Here is a 16836-nt window from a genome sequence, read left to right as displayed (position 1 = left end):
GAGGGGGAGGAGGGAGGGGGGGGTTGCTGGTGTCTGTGTTTATATGTGTGTGTGTGTGTGTGGCTGACTGTAGATTTTTCCTGCAAGTCCTTCTCTTTTTGCATAACAATTTTGTATTTTTTTAAATGACAAAATATGCATATTGTCACCACCCTTGGACCTTCTGTGTGTTGTCATTTACCACGTGTGCCCCTCATCTGAGTTCTCCGCCCTCATCTGTTTCCATGGACACTAATCACCTCCCGCACAGCTGATTGTCATTTGTTAATCACCGTCACTGTGTATTTAAGTTCCTGCCTGTCTTCACTCCCTTGTCCGGTATTGTTTGTATGTTACATGCTGTCATCCTGTTTGCCTGATCCTGAGATTCCGTGATTAAAATTATTGTTAATTCTACCCTCCTCGTCGTCCTCCTTGACCAGCCCGTGACAGAATACCGGACCAAAACCTCAAGATGAACATCGATTTCATCAATCTCGCTGAATTATCATCAGATTTTATTTCGTTTTCCAGAGACTTTGTTTCCCTTGCACTCTCCAGCTCCCTCGATGATGAAACCCTGAAGACCCTGTTCTGGATCGGGGCCACCTACCACCAGCACTTCGACCTCCCAGACACCTCTAACCTGAACTGGAAGGAGGCCGTTTCCCGGTGTCTGGAGAGCGTCGAAGCCCGATTCAGAACACTGCCAGACCCAGAGCCGGAATTACCACCCTCGACCGCGGAGATCTTGTGCGTGCCCCCCGCAGACGGAGAGCTACCACCCGCCGCGACGTGTCAACCAGTGCCCGAGACGAAGAGGACAGAGTTGACCCTCGCCCCGGAGGAGGAGCTCCATCAGGAGTCTGACCAGGGGTGTGAGCCCACAACATCTGCGGACGAGGGGACTAATTTCCTGGAACTGGAGGACTGGCTGATGAAACCCAGGACACTGGATATCGTTCCCGCCCTATCCCACCCGTCATCGGCACCTATTTCAAATTTTCAACCATCCTGTGATGACTTCTGTCCTGCCGTTTGTCTGATTCACTCCATCCCATCACCGTTCCCAGTCAGTCCTCCAGCCTCGCCGCTGCTGGATGTGCGCAGCCCTGCACCATCTCCGTGGGGAGTCTCCGACGTCGAGCGGCAGGTCAGCCCACCATCCGCAGCGCCTGTGTTCGAGGATCCCACGGCTTCGCCTCCAGCCTCGGTCCTCGGCACTCCATCTCGGCCAGTCGACCTGCCGGCTCCGTCTTGGCTCCTCCCACCTGCGCCTCCGCCTGAGACCCTCAAGACATCGGCTGCAGCGGGTTCCCTCGTCCTGCCGGCTCCCCCTTGGTCAGTCGTCACTCTGCCTGCGCCACGGACTTGCGGTCAGTCGTCTACGCTTGATCCCTCCACCCCTTCGGCTTCAGCGGGCTCCTCCTTCCCTGTGGCGTCCCCTCTGTCCTCCCTCACTCCACCTCCACCTCAGCTCTCGGGCACTCTGACTACGGCTCCAGCGCTCGTCGCTGCGACGTCGCCGGAGTCTCCTATACCGGTGACGTCGCTTGAGTCCACCGGCTCTCCGTCTGCGCCGAGAGATCCTGCCACCGAGTCTCCGTCGGTCATCCCCCAGCTACCGGCAGTCCCCTCGCCATCTGGTTTCTTCCCTCCGTCTTCTCTGCCATCGGCTGTCGGTACTGGGAGGCTCTGGGTCTGCGCCACCGCGCCATCCTCATCTAGGCCGCCAGGGAATCGTCATCGTCCCCTCACCGTCCCGTCACTCCAGCCTCTCGTCTGTGTTCCACCATCATCTCGTCCTCCACCTGAACCTCCCCCGGTCCCCCCTCCGTCATTTTGCCACGGCGCGAGGTCGCGCCTTGCCGGAGGGGGGCGATCTGTCACCACCCTTGGACCTTCTGTGTGTTGTCATTTACCACGTGTGCCCCTCATCTGAGTTCTCCGCCCTCATCTGTTTCCATGGACACTAATCACCTCCCGCACAGCTGATTGTCATTTGTTAATCACCGTCACTGTGTATTTAAGTTCCTGCCTGTCTTCACTCCCTTGTCCGGTATTGTTTGTATGTTACATGCTGTCATCCTGTTTGCCTGATCCTGAGATTCCGTGATTAAAATTATTGTTAATTCTACCCTCCTCGTCGTCCTCCTTGACCAGCCCGTGACACATATAACCCTAATCTTTTAAGGATTGTACATTTATAATTGTGTTTCGGATGCTTTCTATTTTCTCATTGAAGTAATTTATAAAATCATTACTACTAAACTGTAACGGTATATTTTGCTCTGGTGATGTCTGTTTATTTGTTAGTCTAGCCACGGTGTTAAATAAAAACCTTGGATTATTTTGGTTATTTTCGATTAGTTTGCGGAGATGCTCAGCCCTGGCTGTTTTTAGGGCCTTTTTATAACGTGACATACTGTCTTTCCACGCGATTCTAAAGACCTCTAAATTAGTTTGTTTCCATTTACGCTCTAAGTTGCGAGTTTTTCTCTTGATAGCATGCGTAGCACTGTTGTACCATGGTGCTTTAATTTTCTCTCTAACCTTTTTTAATCTAATTGGCGCAACAATATCTAATGTACTAGTAAGAATGGTGCTTAAACTGCTAGTCATTTCCTCTAATTCATCTATTTGTTTAAGTTCACTTAGCAGCTTAGATAGATCAGGTAAGCTATTTGAAAATCCATCTATAGTGGTTGGAAGGATTGTTCTGCCTGGTCTATAACGTGGTGCAACATGACATATTTCAGCAGTACGTATTATGCAAGTCACCATGTAATGATCAGTGACATCATCGCTTTGCGGTATAATATCTATATCAGTTGGATCGGTTCCATATGATATAATCAAATCTAGATTTAGACGATGAGTGGGACCACTGACGTTTTGTTTGACCCCAAAGGAGTTTAATAAGTCTGTAAACGCAGCCCCTAAACCATCATTTGTATTATCTACGTGTATGTTAAAATCTCCAGCAATTATTGCTTTATCGACATTTACCAATAGATCCGAGAGAAAGTCTGCAAACTCTTTTAGAGCATATGGGCCTGGAGGTCTATATACAGTAGCCAAGGCTAGAGATAATATGGATTTCCTTCTTACATCTAAGAGCGTAACATTTAGCACAAGTACTTCAAATGAATTAAACCTGTGACCTGTTTTCTGAGTCACAGTCAGGGTTAACGTCCCAACACAAGTTCAACATTTTTCATTCATGACTTCATTAATGAACAACACCTTAATTAAAACATTAACTAAGATATGCACATCACCATTAATTATGATTTATTACGCATGATCATTATGTTTTCTTTGTTCTTTGTCTAGGTCAGTGACCTAGTCACCAGTTAAGGGGCCTCACACATGATGAAGTCATTAATAGATTAATGCTTAGTTAATGATGACTATTGGACAGACACCATAATAGACCAATCACAGTTCATAGCACACACATTCTGTAAATCAAATACAGAAGTCATCATTAACTAAGCATTATCTATCAATGACTTCATCATGTGTGTGGCCCCTTAACTAAAGTGGTGACTAGGTCCTTTGAAACACTGATGAACAATGTACTATTGAAAGGTGGCATAAATGTGAACAAAGAAAACGTCTCGGTTACGTATGTAACCCTCGTTCCCTGAGTAGGGAACGGAGACGTTACGTCAGAAGTGACGGAGATTGGGGGTTTCGCATAGAAAGCCAATCCTCTTCGAGTATTTAAACACGAGCCAATGGCATGCAATGCCTTGGGGCTGCGGAAATTTGCATAGCGTACTCCGCCCTACTCCGTGAGTATAAAAGGAGGAAGTGAACGCAACCGCAGTATGTCTTCGCTGAGGAGCCAAGACTGAACTCGGCATCTACCCAGCGATACAGCAGAAGTGGCAGGGAGACGTAACGTCTCCGTTCCCTACTCAGGGAACGAGGGTTACATACGTAACCGAGATGTTCCCTTTCGTAGTCACTTCGAGTTACGTCAGAAGTGACGGAGATTGGGGGTCTGTGCCATCACGCCAACTTCAGGCTGTCTTCCAGTGCCCTGCGAAAGTCTGAACCCCCGAGCCTTACCTGTTTTCCTTAGGGGATCCGACTTAGACACAGGATTACCAAGGTACACTGGGAAACATATCCCGAAGGGGACATGCTACCAGCTGCCTACCGAAGGGAGGACTTACGAATACACATATGGCCACATAGGAACACATATGGAATCACTGGAGCACCAACCGCAGGTGGCACTAATTTCAGCTCCAGGGGTGGCAGATGGCTTGCCAAGGGAAGACACATGCTCAGAGAGGCTTACAGTGGATAATACACATGAGACGGTTACCAAGGGGGAACCGTACGCATGGAGGCACCTAGCCAGCATCCAGCGCCACAGCAGTGGTGCCCGCATCGTCGGTGCTGGAGGACTCAAGGCTTCAATGGAAGAACTGAGGAAATATCGCACTTATCCAGTCCGGGGAGTGGAGTGGCGAGCAAGCGAAGACACCTGAGCGGATCCAGAACTGGCCGAAACGAGTACGTGAGAGGATACCGGCTCAATTCGCAGATTATAGAATCTGGCGAAGGTGTTGGGTGTCGCCCAGCCTGCAGCTCTGCAGATGTCTGTTAGCGAGGCGCCGTGCGCTAAAGCCCAAGAGGAGGCCACACTCCGAGTGGAATGGGCCGTCACACCAAGGGGGCACGGAAGGCCTTGCTGCTGGTAAGACAAAGCAATGGCATCCACAATCCAGTGGGACAGCCGTTGCTTTGAGAGAGCCCTTCCCTTCTGGCTCCCTCCATGACAGACAAAGAGCTGGTCTGAGGTCCTGAAACACTGCGTTCTGTCGACATAGGTGCGGAGAGCACGTACCGGACAGAGCAGTGCCAAGGCTGGGTCTGCCTCCTCCAGGGGCAGCGCTTGCAGGTTCACCACCTGGTCCCGGAAGGGAGTGGTGGGAACCTTGGGCACATATCCAGGCCGGGGTCTCAGGATCACGTGAGAGTAAGCCGGCCCGAACTCCAGGCACGCTTCGTCAACGGAGAATGCGTGCAGGTCCCCCACCCTCTTGATGGAGGCCAATGCAACCAGGAGTGCTGTCTTCATGGACAGAAACTTTAACTCTACCGATTGCAAAGGCTCAAAGGGATGCCTCTGCAGAGCACTTAAAACTACCGAGAGGTCCCAAGAGGGTACGAGGGGAGGACGAGGCGGATGCAGCCTCCTCGCTCCCCTCAGGAACCTGATGACCAGGTCGTGCTTCCCTAAGGACTTACCTTCCACTGCTTCATGAGAAGCGGCAATGGCCGCGACGTAAACCTTAAGGGTGGAGGGCGACAGCCTGCGCTCCAACCCTTCTTGCAGGAAGGAAAGCACGACACTGATCGAACATCTCCGGGGGTCTTCTCCGCGAGAAGAGCACCAATTGACGAAGAGGTTCCACTTCAACGCATAAAGGTGTCTCGTGGACGACGCTCTTGCGGAAGTGATGGTTGCCGCCACCGCAGGTGGCAGCGAACTCAAACCTGCCTCGTCCCGTCCAGGAGCCACACGTGCAGCCTCCAAAGATCGGGACGAGGGTGCCACAGAGTGCCCTGTCTCTGAGAGAGTAGGTCTGGTCTCAGAGGAATAGGCCAAGGAGGTGCTGTCGCGAGGAGCATGAGATCGGAGAACCACGTCTTGGTGGGCCAGTAGGGGGCTACCAGCAAGACCTGCTCCTCGTCCTCCTTGATCTTGCACAACACCCGTGCAAGGAGGCTCACTGGGGGAAACGCATACTTGCGTGGGCCCCGTGGCCAGCTGTGCGCCAGCGCATCCGAGCCGAGAGTGCCGCGGGTCAGAGAATAAAACTGGGCGCAGTGGGACGAGTCCCGAGAGGCGAACAGGTCTATCTGTGCCTCCCCGAACTCGTCCCAAATCAGCTGGACCGACTGGGGATGGAGTCGCCACTCGCCGGAGATGGGGCGGACCCGGGACAGCTCGTCGGCTGCCCAGTTCCGGTCTCCAGGAATGTAAACTGCACGAAGGGACCTCAGGTGCTTCTGACTCCATATCAAGAGGTGGCGGGCGAGCTGCGACAACTGGCGTGAGCGTAGACCCCCCTGGTGGTTGATGTACGCTACTGCCGTAGTGTTGTCTGAGCGGACAAGCACATGCTGGCCCTTGAGCAACGCTCGGAAGCGGCGAAGGGCGAGCCGTACTGCCAATAGCTCGAGGCAATTGATGTGCATGAGGCGCTGGGCTCCTGTCCAGGAACCGGCGGCTGCATGCCCATTGCACATGGCACCCCAACCCGTGGTAGATGCATCCGTGGAGACAACGAGATGCCTGGAAACTCGCTGAATAGGGACGCCGGTCCGTAAAAAGCTGAGGTTCGACCACGGGAAGAAGGTTCGGCGGCACGCTGGAGTTACTGGAACTCGGAGCGAGCCGCGATGCCATGCCCACCTCGGGACTCGATCGCGAAGCCACAGCTGAAGCGGTCTCATATGAAGCAAACCAAGCGGCGTTGCCGCGGCCGCGGATGCCATATGCCCCAGGAGCCTCTGAAATAGTTTCAGTGGAACCGCACTCTTGCCCTCGAACTGTCGAAGACAAGTCAGCAGTGAGTGCGCGCGCTCGTTCGTGAGCTGCGCGGACATGGCGACCGAGTCTATCTCCATGCCGAGAAAAGAGATCCTCTGCACGGGGCAAAGTTTGCTCTTCTCCCGGTTGACCCGAAGGCCCAAACGGGCTAGGTGCCGGAGCACCAAGTCTCTGTGTTCGCAAAGCTGAGCTCGAGAGTGTGCTAGTATCAGCCAGTCGTCGAGATAATTCAGGATGCGAACCCCGTGTTCGCGAAGGGGAACAAGGGCTGCCTCGACGATCTTCGTGAAGACGCGAGGGGACAGAGCTAACCCGAATGGGAGAACGGCGTACTGATATGCCTGGCCCTCGAAGGCAAACCGAAGAAACGGTCTGTGTCGAGGTAAGATGGACACATGGAAGTACGCGTCCTTCAGGTCGATCGCTGCAAACCAATCCTGATACCGAACACATTCGAAAATGCGTTTGGCCGTGAGCATTTTGAACGGTAGTCGATGGAGAGAACGGTTCAAAATGCGCAGGTCCAGGCTCGGTCGTAACCCACCGGTCTTCTTGGGGACAATGAAGTAGGGGCTGTAAAACCCGGACTTCACCTCGGCTGGAGGGACCGTCTCGATTGCACCCTTCGCCAGCAGGGTCGCAATCTCCGCTCTCAGGACTGGGGCATTGCCACCAACTATCGTGGAGCGAACTCCCCTGAAGCGGGGAGGAGACCGTGCGAACTGAATCGCGTAGCCGAATCTGATCGTTCTGATGACCCAGCGGGATATCCCGGGAAGCGCTAGCCAGGCTTCCAGGAAATGAGCCAACGGGGTCATGCGAACCACAGACGTCCCCCCGGAGGGGCAGCGGTGCGGGTCGACTGGCACGCGTGCAGGGGTTACCCCGCTCGGATGCGTCGAAACCCGCTCCCCGACAGAAGGGACCAGGGAAAGCGGAGCGTTCCACGGGGGTCTGTTCTGCCGGGGGTCTGGCGACAGAGGGGGAAGGGATTGGTGTAGCCCGGGGACGACACACGCACCCTTCCGCGCCCTCAGAGACAGAGAGGAGTGTGTGGGCTGACGCACGGGGGCATCGAGCGCACCCACTCCAGTCTGTGAGCTCAGTGAGGATGTCAAGTCTTTCTTTAACCAGTTCAGGGTGCTGCCCACCCGTGGGTGAGCAGCGGGGAGCTGAGAACAAAAGATTCTCCCCCGGCCCTCCACCGGGGGAAGGAGGGGGCCTGCTACCGCCTCCTGAGAAAGACTCGAGATCGTCACTGAGCGGCCCGTGTCAGGATCTTCGCTTGGCCTGGCGTTTAGCGGGGCGAGCGGCCTGAGGGGGCTGAGACGCCGGCCTGCGGCCTCCTCGACGCCGGGGCCCGGGTGAAGGCTGCTGCTGGGGCCGGGCGGGAGGGAGGGGAGCCGCGGGGGGGCGTCCTCGGCGGCGAGCAGAGGGAGGCACCTGCGCCGATGACTGGGTGGAGGCAGCAGCTGGTCGTCGGGGCAGGATGTGTTTAATGGCCTCCGTCTGCTTCTGGGCGGTGGAGAACTGCTGGGCGAAGTCCTCGACCGCACCGCCGAAAAGGCCAACCTGGGAGAGCGGAGCGTCGAGCAGACGAGTCCGCTCAGCGCTCCGCGTGTCTGCCAGGTTGAGCCAGAGATGGCGCTCCTGAACCACCGAAGTGGCCATCACCTGACCGACGGCGCGAGCGGCCACTTTCGTTGCCCGGAGAGCAAGGTCAGTGGCGGACCGCAAATCTTTAAATGCCGTCGAGTCAGTCCCGCCCTCGTGCATGTCTCTGAGCATCTTCGCTTGGAAGACCTGCAAAGTGCTCATGGCATGCAAAGCGGAAGCCGCCTGTCCCGCCGCTCTATAGGCTCGCGCCGCCATAGCAGACGAGAACCCACAGGCTTTGGATGGGTGCTTAGGAGGACCACGGGTGGAGGCGCTCTGTGGACACAGCTGCATCGCAACAGAGCGCTCCACCGGGGGCATCCCAGTGTACCCACGGGCGGCCCCACCGTCGAGGGGGGGAAAGGCGGGGGAGAGATCGCGCTCTCGAGTGGACAAAGGAGCCCCCCAAGAGCGCGATAACTCCGCATGCAGCTCGGGGAAAAAAGGTATTGGAGTTGGCCGTGGCCTTGCGGCGGCAGCTTTGTCCAGATACCAGTTATCCATCCGCGAGAGATCGGGGCAGGATGGAGGTTTCCATTCTAGCCCGATACTCCCAGCGGCTCGAGACAGCATGGCCGTCAGCTCGGGATCTGACACGGGCAACGCTGGCACTCCCGAAGGGGGCAACGCAGCCGCATCTTCCTCTCCCGAGGACTCAAGCCCGCCTAGTGATGCTGTGATAGACATCACATCATCATCTGGAGCGCTGCTCGAAGCAGCCGGTGCCGCCGAAGAGACAACCGACCGAGTCGCGCTAGCGCTCGCTGGCTCACGCACTGAGGCGGGAGGTGTGGCCCGAGGAATCGTCGGGGCTTTATCCCACACCGTCACCGTTAGATCGCCGGGTCCCCGAGTCGACGGGCCCCCTTCCGTGAAGGAAGCCGATCGAGTAGGGGGGACCGGGGCTCTCACTCTAGTGAGATCATTGAGCCTCGACCTCAGTGTGGAGATGGTCATGCTCCCACAGAAGGAACATGAGTCATCCACGAACGCTGCTGCTGCATGCTGAATGCCCAGGCATACAAAGCAGCGTTCGTGACCATCAGATGATGACAGAAATCTACCACATCCAGAAGGGCACGGGCGAACCATCTTTAAAAAGACGTGCCGCGTGCAGCTCTTTCACTTTCACTTTTATGAGAAAGGAGAAATTCACTCTTTCAGCGCTGAAGCTGCCAGGGAGAAGTGCAAAGTCTGGCAGACCACTGCTCAGATCGCAGGCAATGCAAAATCTCGCTGCGTACCGCCGTCACACCAACACTGAAGAGGACGCTCGTTCTCGAAGAGTCTTGAATCAGCTTTTAGGAGTGAAGAGGTTCTCTTGGCTCCGAAGCGAAAACATACTGCGGTTGCGTTCACTTCCTCCTTTTATACTCACGGAGTAGGGCGGAGTACGCTATGCAAATTTCCGCAGCCCCAAGGCATTGCATGCCATTGGCTCGTGTTTAAATACTCGAAGAGGATTGGCTTTCTATGCGAAACCCCCAATCTCCGTCACTTCTGACGTAACTCGAAGTGACTACGAAAGGGAACATCATGATCATGCGTAATAAATCATAATTCATGATGATGTGCTCATCTTAGTTAATGTTTTAATTAAGGTGTTGTTCATTAATGAAGTCATGAATGAAAAATTATGAACTTGTGTTAGTTTCTGATGATTCATGAGATATTAATGCATGAATGAATGCTTAATTCATGCGTTAACTTATACATGAATTCATGATAATTCATGTACCCTTACTTTAAAGTGTTACCGAATTTCCTTTTGATTTGAAATTCCCCCTAAAGATTTACTAAAGTAATTCTGGGAAATTACCTTACAATTACAATAGATACAATTTATTATTTGTTCTGTTACTAGAGATTTTAACATTTATTGCTGGGGGGAAAAAATTCCTGGTATTTCAAACTAATATAATTTATATAATATGCAATCATATCTGACATACTGTATATTGTGAAGCTACATTGTTCAACACTTCACTTAAAATATCTATATAAATTTCTTAGAATTTTTTATTGAATTGTAATTCTGCTTCCTTTAATTCAAATTCGAATTGTAATTCTAGATCCTGTTTTTGACATCAACTCAAATTCAATTCAAATTCAAGAATTGAATTGGAATTTAGTAGTCATTCTCAATTCAATTCTGAATTGTGCACAAGCCTGATTTTGGTAGTTTATGTGTGGAATATTCCACATAGTAGTGCCCAAGTCTATTTTATCAGCATAACAATGAGTAAAAAGTGTAACATAAAAATGAACAGGAATATCTTAGCATTTAGTATTTTGGAAACCTTTTTGCTTTAATGATAGCAGCACTTGAGATGCATGTTTTTTCCACAAGTTTGTGTCAAACAGGATGATCGTGGAATCCAGCATGATTTCAAAATTATCCAAAGAACATATTGGGCTTCTGTTGAAGAACATCTGACTATCTGTACAAAAAGTCACATGATCAATGCCACAAATGTACATTTTAAAATAATTTTTACATCATGACCTTTAATAAAAAAAAAAAGAAATCCTAAAACTCGATTTCCAGATTTATTTAAAAGATTTTGAATTCCAGATTTGCATGCCTCCTGGATAAACTTCTGATAACATTTTTTTTTTTTTTTTTTTTACTGAGCGTAAACTTTGCATTTTCATTAGAAGACTTAAACTTCATCAGAAGAAATGTTGCAACATTTTTTGAGCTCTGCATTAAAATGCAACCTTCATCACAGGGAACTTCCACCCCCAAGAAAGACCTAAGTGCCAAAGACTTCATCCCGCTGTCCATCATATCAGCCGTGAGCACGAAATAGAAAGAAACACCCAAGCACCTTCCCCGAGGGCAGCAGCACTGATGAAGACTCTGAAAATGAACCAATCAAAGCCAGGGTTAGGGTTAGTTATAGTTATGAGGAAATTTGTGGCAACAGTGAGGTTGAGGGGGACAGTGAAGCAAGACAATAGAAAATCAGAAAAATAGAAAATCAGAAGAAGAGACTGAGGAAATCAGTGAGATGAAGGGAAACCCAAAACAGGTGGTGGAGGGCCAAGAAGAAGAAAAAGTGACAGAGAAGGAGGAGGGCCTCATTTTGCTGAAGAAACAGGATGAGATAAAAGTGGAAGTTTCTGAGAGAGAACAAACGGGTCGGATTCACTTTCCGAGTTTCCTTTATTCATATCACCACAGTCTGTTGAGGCTCGGAAGCCTTGTTAAAGCTGACCAAATCCTCTGCCTCCATCTGCTCCAATCCACCACAGTACTTGAATATCACTCGCAGTCTCACATGGAGAAAACTGAGAAAAGAAAGAGTGCGACCTCACTCACTATATGTAGAGCGGAGCCAGACTGGAGAGGAACGGGCCTCACACACACCTGGACTTATCAAGAGTCAAAGCATCTCTCGTTAGAAGTCAAGAGAAGCTGTGTCAGGCTGTGTTGCCTGGTTGGAGCAGCTGGGAGCCGTCTCTTCAGCAGGTCTGGATGTGTCAAGAGCAGGTCAACCGAACAGCTGATTGCCTTTGGGGAGCGGGGAGCAAGTAGCAAGCGGGCTCAACGGAGACACGCCGCTGGAGACGAAACTGGAGGCACCACACAGTTTTGGTTAATATGCCCTGGGAGGGATGACCAAGCAATATGACATTATAAAACATGAAACATAAACAACCCCTTGCAAACTTCAGCCCTTGTCAACTTTGATGTTTTGTCCCCTCACCCCCTCCTGCACAGCCTGGCAGCTAAAGCCACAATGACACTCAAAGTTCTTTACTGCACCTGTTTGTAGGTGCCACATTTTGCTTAATAATGCTTTTGTCACTTGTTGATATCATGCGAGTGGTACTTTGAGTGTCTGAGTTTGAAAATGACATTCAGTGCTTCCACTTTAAGAATACATAGCATAAATATGTGGATAATTTAGCGGATAATTTACATTTAGGCTGTCAGTCACAAAATACATTTTGTGGCAATGACCATCTGACTGTATATATTAGCCCGCTACACGGCTACTCATCAAATACAAAAAATATTTATTTAAGTTTAACTTATTTTATAATCTTACATTAAAATTATCTTAAAGCTTTCACAAAGAATAATAGTCCAATAAAATGTACAAAACAATTAGCCAGGCACAGTCACAATCGAGGCATTTCAATAGAAATCAGCTTGATAAGAAATTTTGCTTGAGGGTGTAAAATTTCCCCACACAGCGTTTGCATCAGGTTTAAGTTGGACGCGCTAATTTGGCTAATTCGCAGTGTTGATCAACAGAAAGCTACTCGGCTGATTGACTTCATTGTGAGCTGTGCTTATACAGTGCTACAAGATGCCAGTGAATATATAATGCAACAGTGCCCACCCACTTTTTCAGCAGCCTTGGTTTGCATTCATTTTTCCATTAGGGATTTTTAAAAGGTCTTTAATAGTAAAGCAAAAAAAAAAAAACTGCTTAAAACAATATATTTTTAATTTATTGCAATATGTGCATACAATATATATATATATATATATATATATATATATATATATATATATACATACACACACACACACACATACACACACACACACACAAATATTTGAGTAGTTTGAGAACAAAGGGAGAATTACTTAATAACATTAAGTAATGTTATTAAGTAACACAGTGCTTTATAAGTGTGGAAGGGGGCTAAATTATGTGTTGAGAATGGCACTCTTGCACTTGCACTATTGACCTATCATAATCAAGTATTCCAGAGAGCAGTGTAATAAGACATCTGTAATACAAATCCATAATAAAGATATCACACTGCCTACAAACTAGTTCCTCAAAACAGATTGCAGTGTGAAATTGTTCTCCCCCTTGCAAAAAAACAATACCTGTCCTTTAACATTTTCAAATGCAATAAAAGCTGCATTGACAGAACTGCAGATTGATGTCTAAACAAGATATATTAGTGATTATCATTTAATGACCAACTCACTGTGCTCTTTCCTCTACTTCCTATTTTTGGTATGTTTTCCTCCATGATAGCTTTTGATTACCTGTGCAGTTAATCTTTTGTGACTAGGAAGTGTGTCAACGTTATATCCCCATAAGATCTAACATCATGTTTGTTTTTACTTCCCTGTGCATGTACATACAGTATATGCGTGAATGTGTAGACCAACTTTTGCAACAAATGTTTTTGTACCAAGTTATCCTCTGTGTACAAATGATAAATAATATTATTTGTTTTTAATTGTTTCCTATTGTGCAAGTCAGTATACTGGTTTACTTCTGCGCTGTTATACAAAGGATGTCTTGTTTCTCTGTGGGGTCCATGTTGTACATTAATGAGTTTAAAAAAAAAGCTAAAACATACCGTTTAAAAGTTTGGGGTCATTAGAATTATTATTATTATTTTTTTTGTGTGTGTGTGGAAAGTAAATAATGCTTTTATTTAGCCAGGAAGCATAATATTAATTAAAAGAGACAAGGTCATTTAATTTGAATATTCTAAAAGGTTTGTATTTCAAATAAATGCTGTTCTTTTTAACTTTCTATTTATCAAAGAATCCTAACAATTTTTAAGTTTTCCCAAAAATAAGCAGCACAACCGCTTTCAACACAGATACTAAGATATGTTTCTTGAACAGCAAATCAGCATGTTAGAATGATTTCTTAAGGATCACGTGACTGCAGAAAATTCATCTTTGCCATTGCAGAAATAAATTACATTTTAAAACATTACTATAATTTAAATAACCATTTTATATGTATGGTTTTTGCTGTATTTTTCTTCAAACAATTGAAGCCAGCATAAGAGACTTATTTTAAAAACATTGAATCTTACCAACCCTAAACTTTTGAAATGTATTGTACAGTATTTGTTTCTAAACACACCCATGTTCTGTGAAAATCACACAAAAGATATTTGAGAAAATACCAGATCACATCTTCTGACCAAAGAATTTCCATGACTCTGCAGTTAAGGATTATTGCATTTTAGTTAAAAAATAAAATTAAAAAAATGTCACAAAACCAATAAAATATTTTAGAGTAAAACAAGTAAATGTTCTAGAAAAAAGGATCTAAGTCATTGGGAACCAGCTGCATTTGTTCATATTTTCTTAATCTTTCAGCTGAATCTCATGGTCAAACTAATTTCATTTTCAAATATTTTCTCCCCCTTTTTTTCTTCCTAAAATTAAATCTGCTTTTCCATGCTTCTTAGCAATGTTTAAATAGTTGTAAATTTAAAAAAATGGGGAACACAAATTAAGAATCTGTAAATATTCATTAAAAAAAAAGAAGAAAGAAAATAAATAATTTAGCATACTGTGCCAGGCCTGTAAATAAAATGTTTTTTCTTTTTCTTTTTTGGTTTGAGGGTTTTAAATAGAATTTAAAAAAATAATTTAAGTACATTTTAAAGCGTTTTTTTTTTTTACATTTGGTTGCTTGTTGATTATATATATATATATATATATATATATATGTGTGTGTGTGTGTGTGTGAGAGAGAATCCTTTTTCAATATTATTATTATTGGTTTGTACACATAAAGGAGAGTGAAGGGAATTCTCAGAAATGTACATAAATTTGTATAATCTAAGGACGTTACAGAAAATATAACGGAAACAATGAAATAAAATTAGAACTAAAACGTGAAATAATTTAATCGACAATATATTTGGGCAAAACACCATTAACGGTTTTCCACTGTTTACAACATACTGTCGTGTCATGCATTAACACACTGAAGCATATGCGCCATTAAATATGAAACGCTGCATGTTTGCGCTGTTTCTGAATGAAAGGCGCTTTCAAACATTCAATAATTATGGTAAATTAACAAAACACCCGAAATTAGCTGAGATGTGATTGTGACGTCATGACAAAAACTTAAGAGTAGTCGGTTTCTGGCCTTTTTTTCATTTTAACATATTTTACATAACATGAAAGTTAGCATTGCAAGCTATTCTTTAAGTCAATTTAATCGTACAAACGACTAACATACATTACTGACCAACTATGTGGGTCCGCACTTAAGATTTTAATACAATTTTCCGTCAGAAAAACATTACTTTCAAATGGCATAGGCTGAGATTAGCTACCATAGAGATGCTGTTTACACCGATACAATGAAACGATTTGAGGTTTTAAAACGGAAATGAAACATCGATTCAGCTTGACTGAGACAGGTTGAGTCCTGGCCCTTTACTTTTGCGGGTTGAGAGTAATAACTCGTTTTCGGCTCTCAGTCTCTCCACCTCAATCTCCAGCTCCCGCACGCGCTGAGCGCCAGTGCCGTCAGCTGGGAACTCGGGATTTCTCCGAACGTGGCGAAGCCAGTTGTTCTCCTCCTCTAACCGCGACATGCACTTCTCCAGCTCCAGGTATTCCCTAACCAGTTCTTGTTTGGACATATTTTGGAGAGTCTCGACGTGGTACCTCTCATAGGTCTCAGAGAAGTCTCTCTGCAAAAACTCCCCGCCTGCGTGCCCGGGTCTGCCCATTCCGTCGCTCCCTTCGCCACCGCCGCCGCCGGCCCCTTCCTCTTCGTCTTCCTCTTCGGCCTCGAAATTCTCATCCTCACTGGCCGTGTCATCGGAGCGGATCATCCCGGTTTTTCGGCCGACCAGCTCCGTGTTGAGGTCAGGTTCTTCCCGGTCGTGTTCCTCCATCAGGAACTGGGTGGTGTTGTATGGGGCGACGGGGAGACCTTTGGCAAACATTTCGGCACGCACCCGCGACGCCCGCGCAGTCTCGCGTTCATCCAACTCTTTCTTTTCCTCCCAGGTTAATTTGAAGTAAGGCTTCCAGCGACGCTTTTTTTTGGAGGGTCGCCGTCTGTGTTTCTTCTTGCCCTGGCGGCCATCTGACAGACCCTCTGCGTTTAGACTCGTGCAATCAGAGTCTCTCTTATTACTTGTTTTGTTTACAGGAAACCCGTCGTCACTTGCTGCGTCGCCAGCCTTTGGCTCCGGGTCGCTCCTATCCCGGCCGCGGCAAATAGGATGTACATCTCCAGACACCAGACTGGGACAGATCTCCAGTTGATTTCTTTGCACTTGTTTCGAGGGGACGGCACTTGTCAAACCATCTCTCTGCCGCCCTCTGCTGTCATCCTCCAGTACAGTTTCTTCTCTAATAAGCTCCATAACTGTACACTCCCACCTGAAGGAGATACAAGTTTGTGATCAGTGAGATGAGGGAAACCCTCCTTTATTAAACTAAGAAATGGAATTGAAATCAACTCCTTAAACCCTGCCATTGAAAACAGCCCACCAAAACACTGGGGGAAAGGGGAATGTTTACTCAAAGAGTGAACGATTTTAACATGCATAATAAACAGCATTAACAAACTCGCATAAGTAAAATTTGAACTACCTTACCGTTCAACTCAAATCTCGTATTTGAGTTATTATGCTACCTAAGACTGTTAATGTTAACTCTTTTCGTTCCCTCTGCCTCTACTATTGACTTGGTTTCCCGACGGGTACGAGAACATTTCCCTCCAAAGCAAACTCCAATTCGCTTCTGCTACGGGGAACTGTGGGGCTTGTGAATTTATTACCTCCCTCACGTAAAGGCGCATGCGGCCAGTCCTCCAGTTTTTTCCTGCTTTGTGGGACTTGAAGTCCCGCTAGGCATTGACACA

The 16836-nt window shown here is 47.5% G+C and overlaps 1 protein-coding gene across 1 annotated transcript; it reads right to left on the bottom strand.

Moving 5' to 3' along the window:
* Positions 1-14821: 14821 nt before the first annotated feature.
* On the bottom strand, positions 14822-16731 carry hexim1 (HEXIM P-TEFb complex subunit 1). The gene is made up of 2 exons (XM_039691280.2): positions 16571-16731; positions 14822-16352 (listed from the first exon to the last, which is right to left on the bottom strand). The coding sequence occupies exon 2, from the start codon at positions 16334-16336 to the stop codon at positions 15359-15361; it is 978 nt and encodes a 325-aa protein (XP_039547214.1). The 5' UTR covers positions 16337-16352; positions 16571-16731; the 3' UTR covers positions 14822-15358.
* Positions 16732-16836: the final 105 nt, after the last annotated feature.

This window comes from Pimephales promelas, chromosome 17 (genome assembly GCF_988280905.1).
Source record: "Pimephales promelas chromosome 17, fPimPro1.hap1.1, whole genome shotgun sequence".
NCBI lineage: Eukaryota > Metazoa > Chordata > Actinopteri > Cypriniformes > Leuciscidae > Pimephales > Pimephales promelas.
The sequence above is the reverse complement of the archived record's forward strand: the minus strand, read 5'-3'. Positions and strand labels throughout refer to the sequence as shown.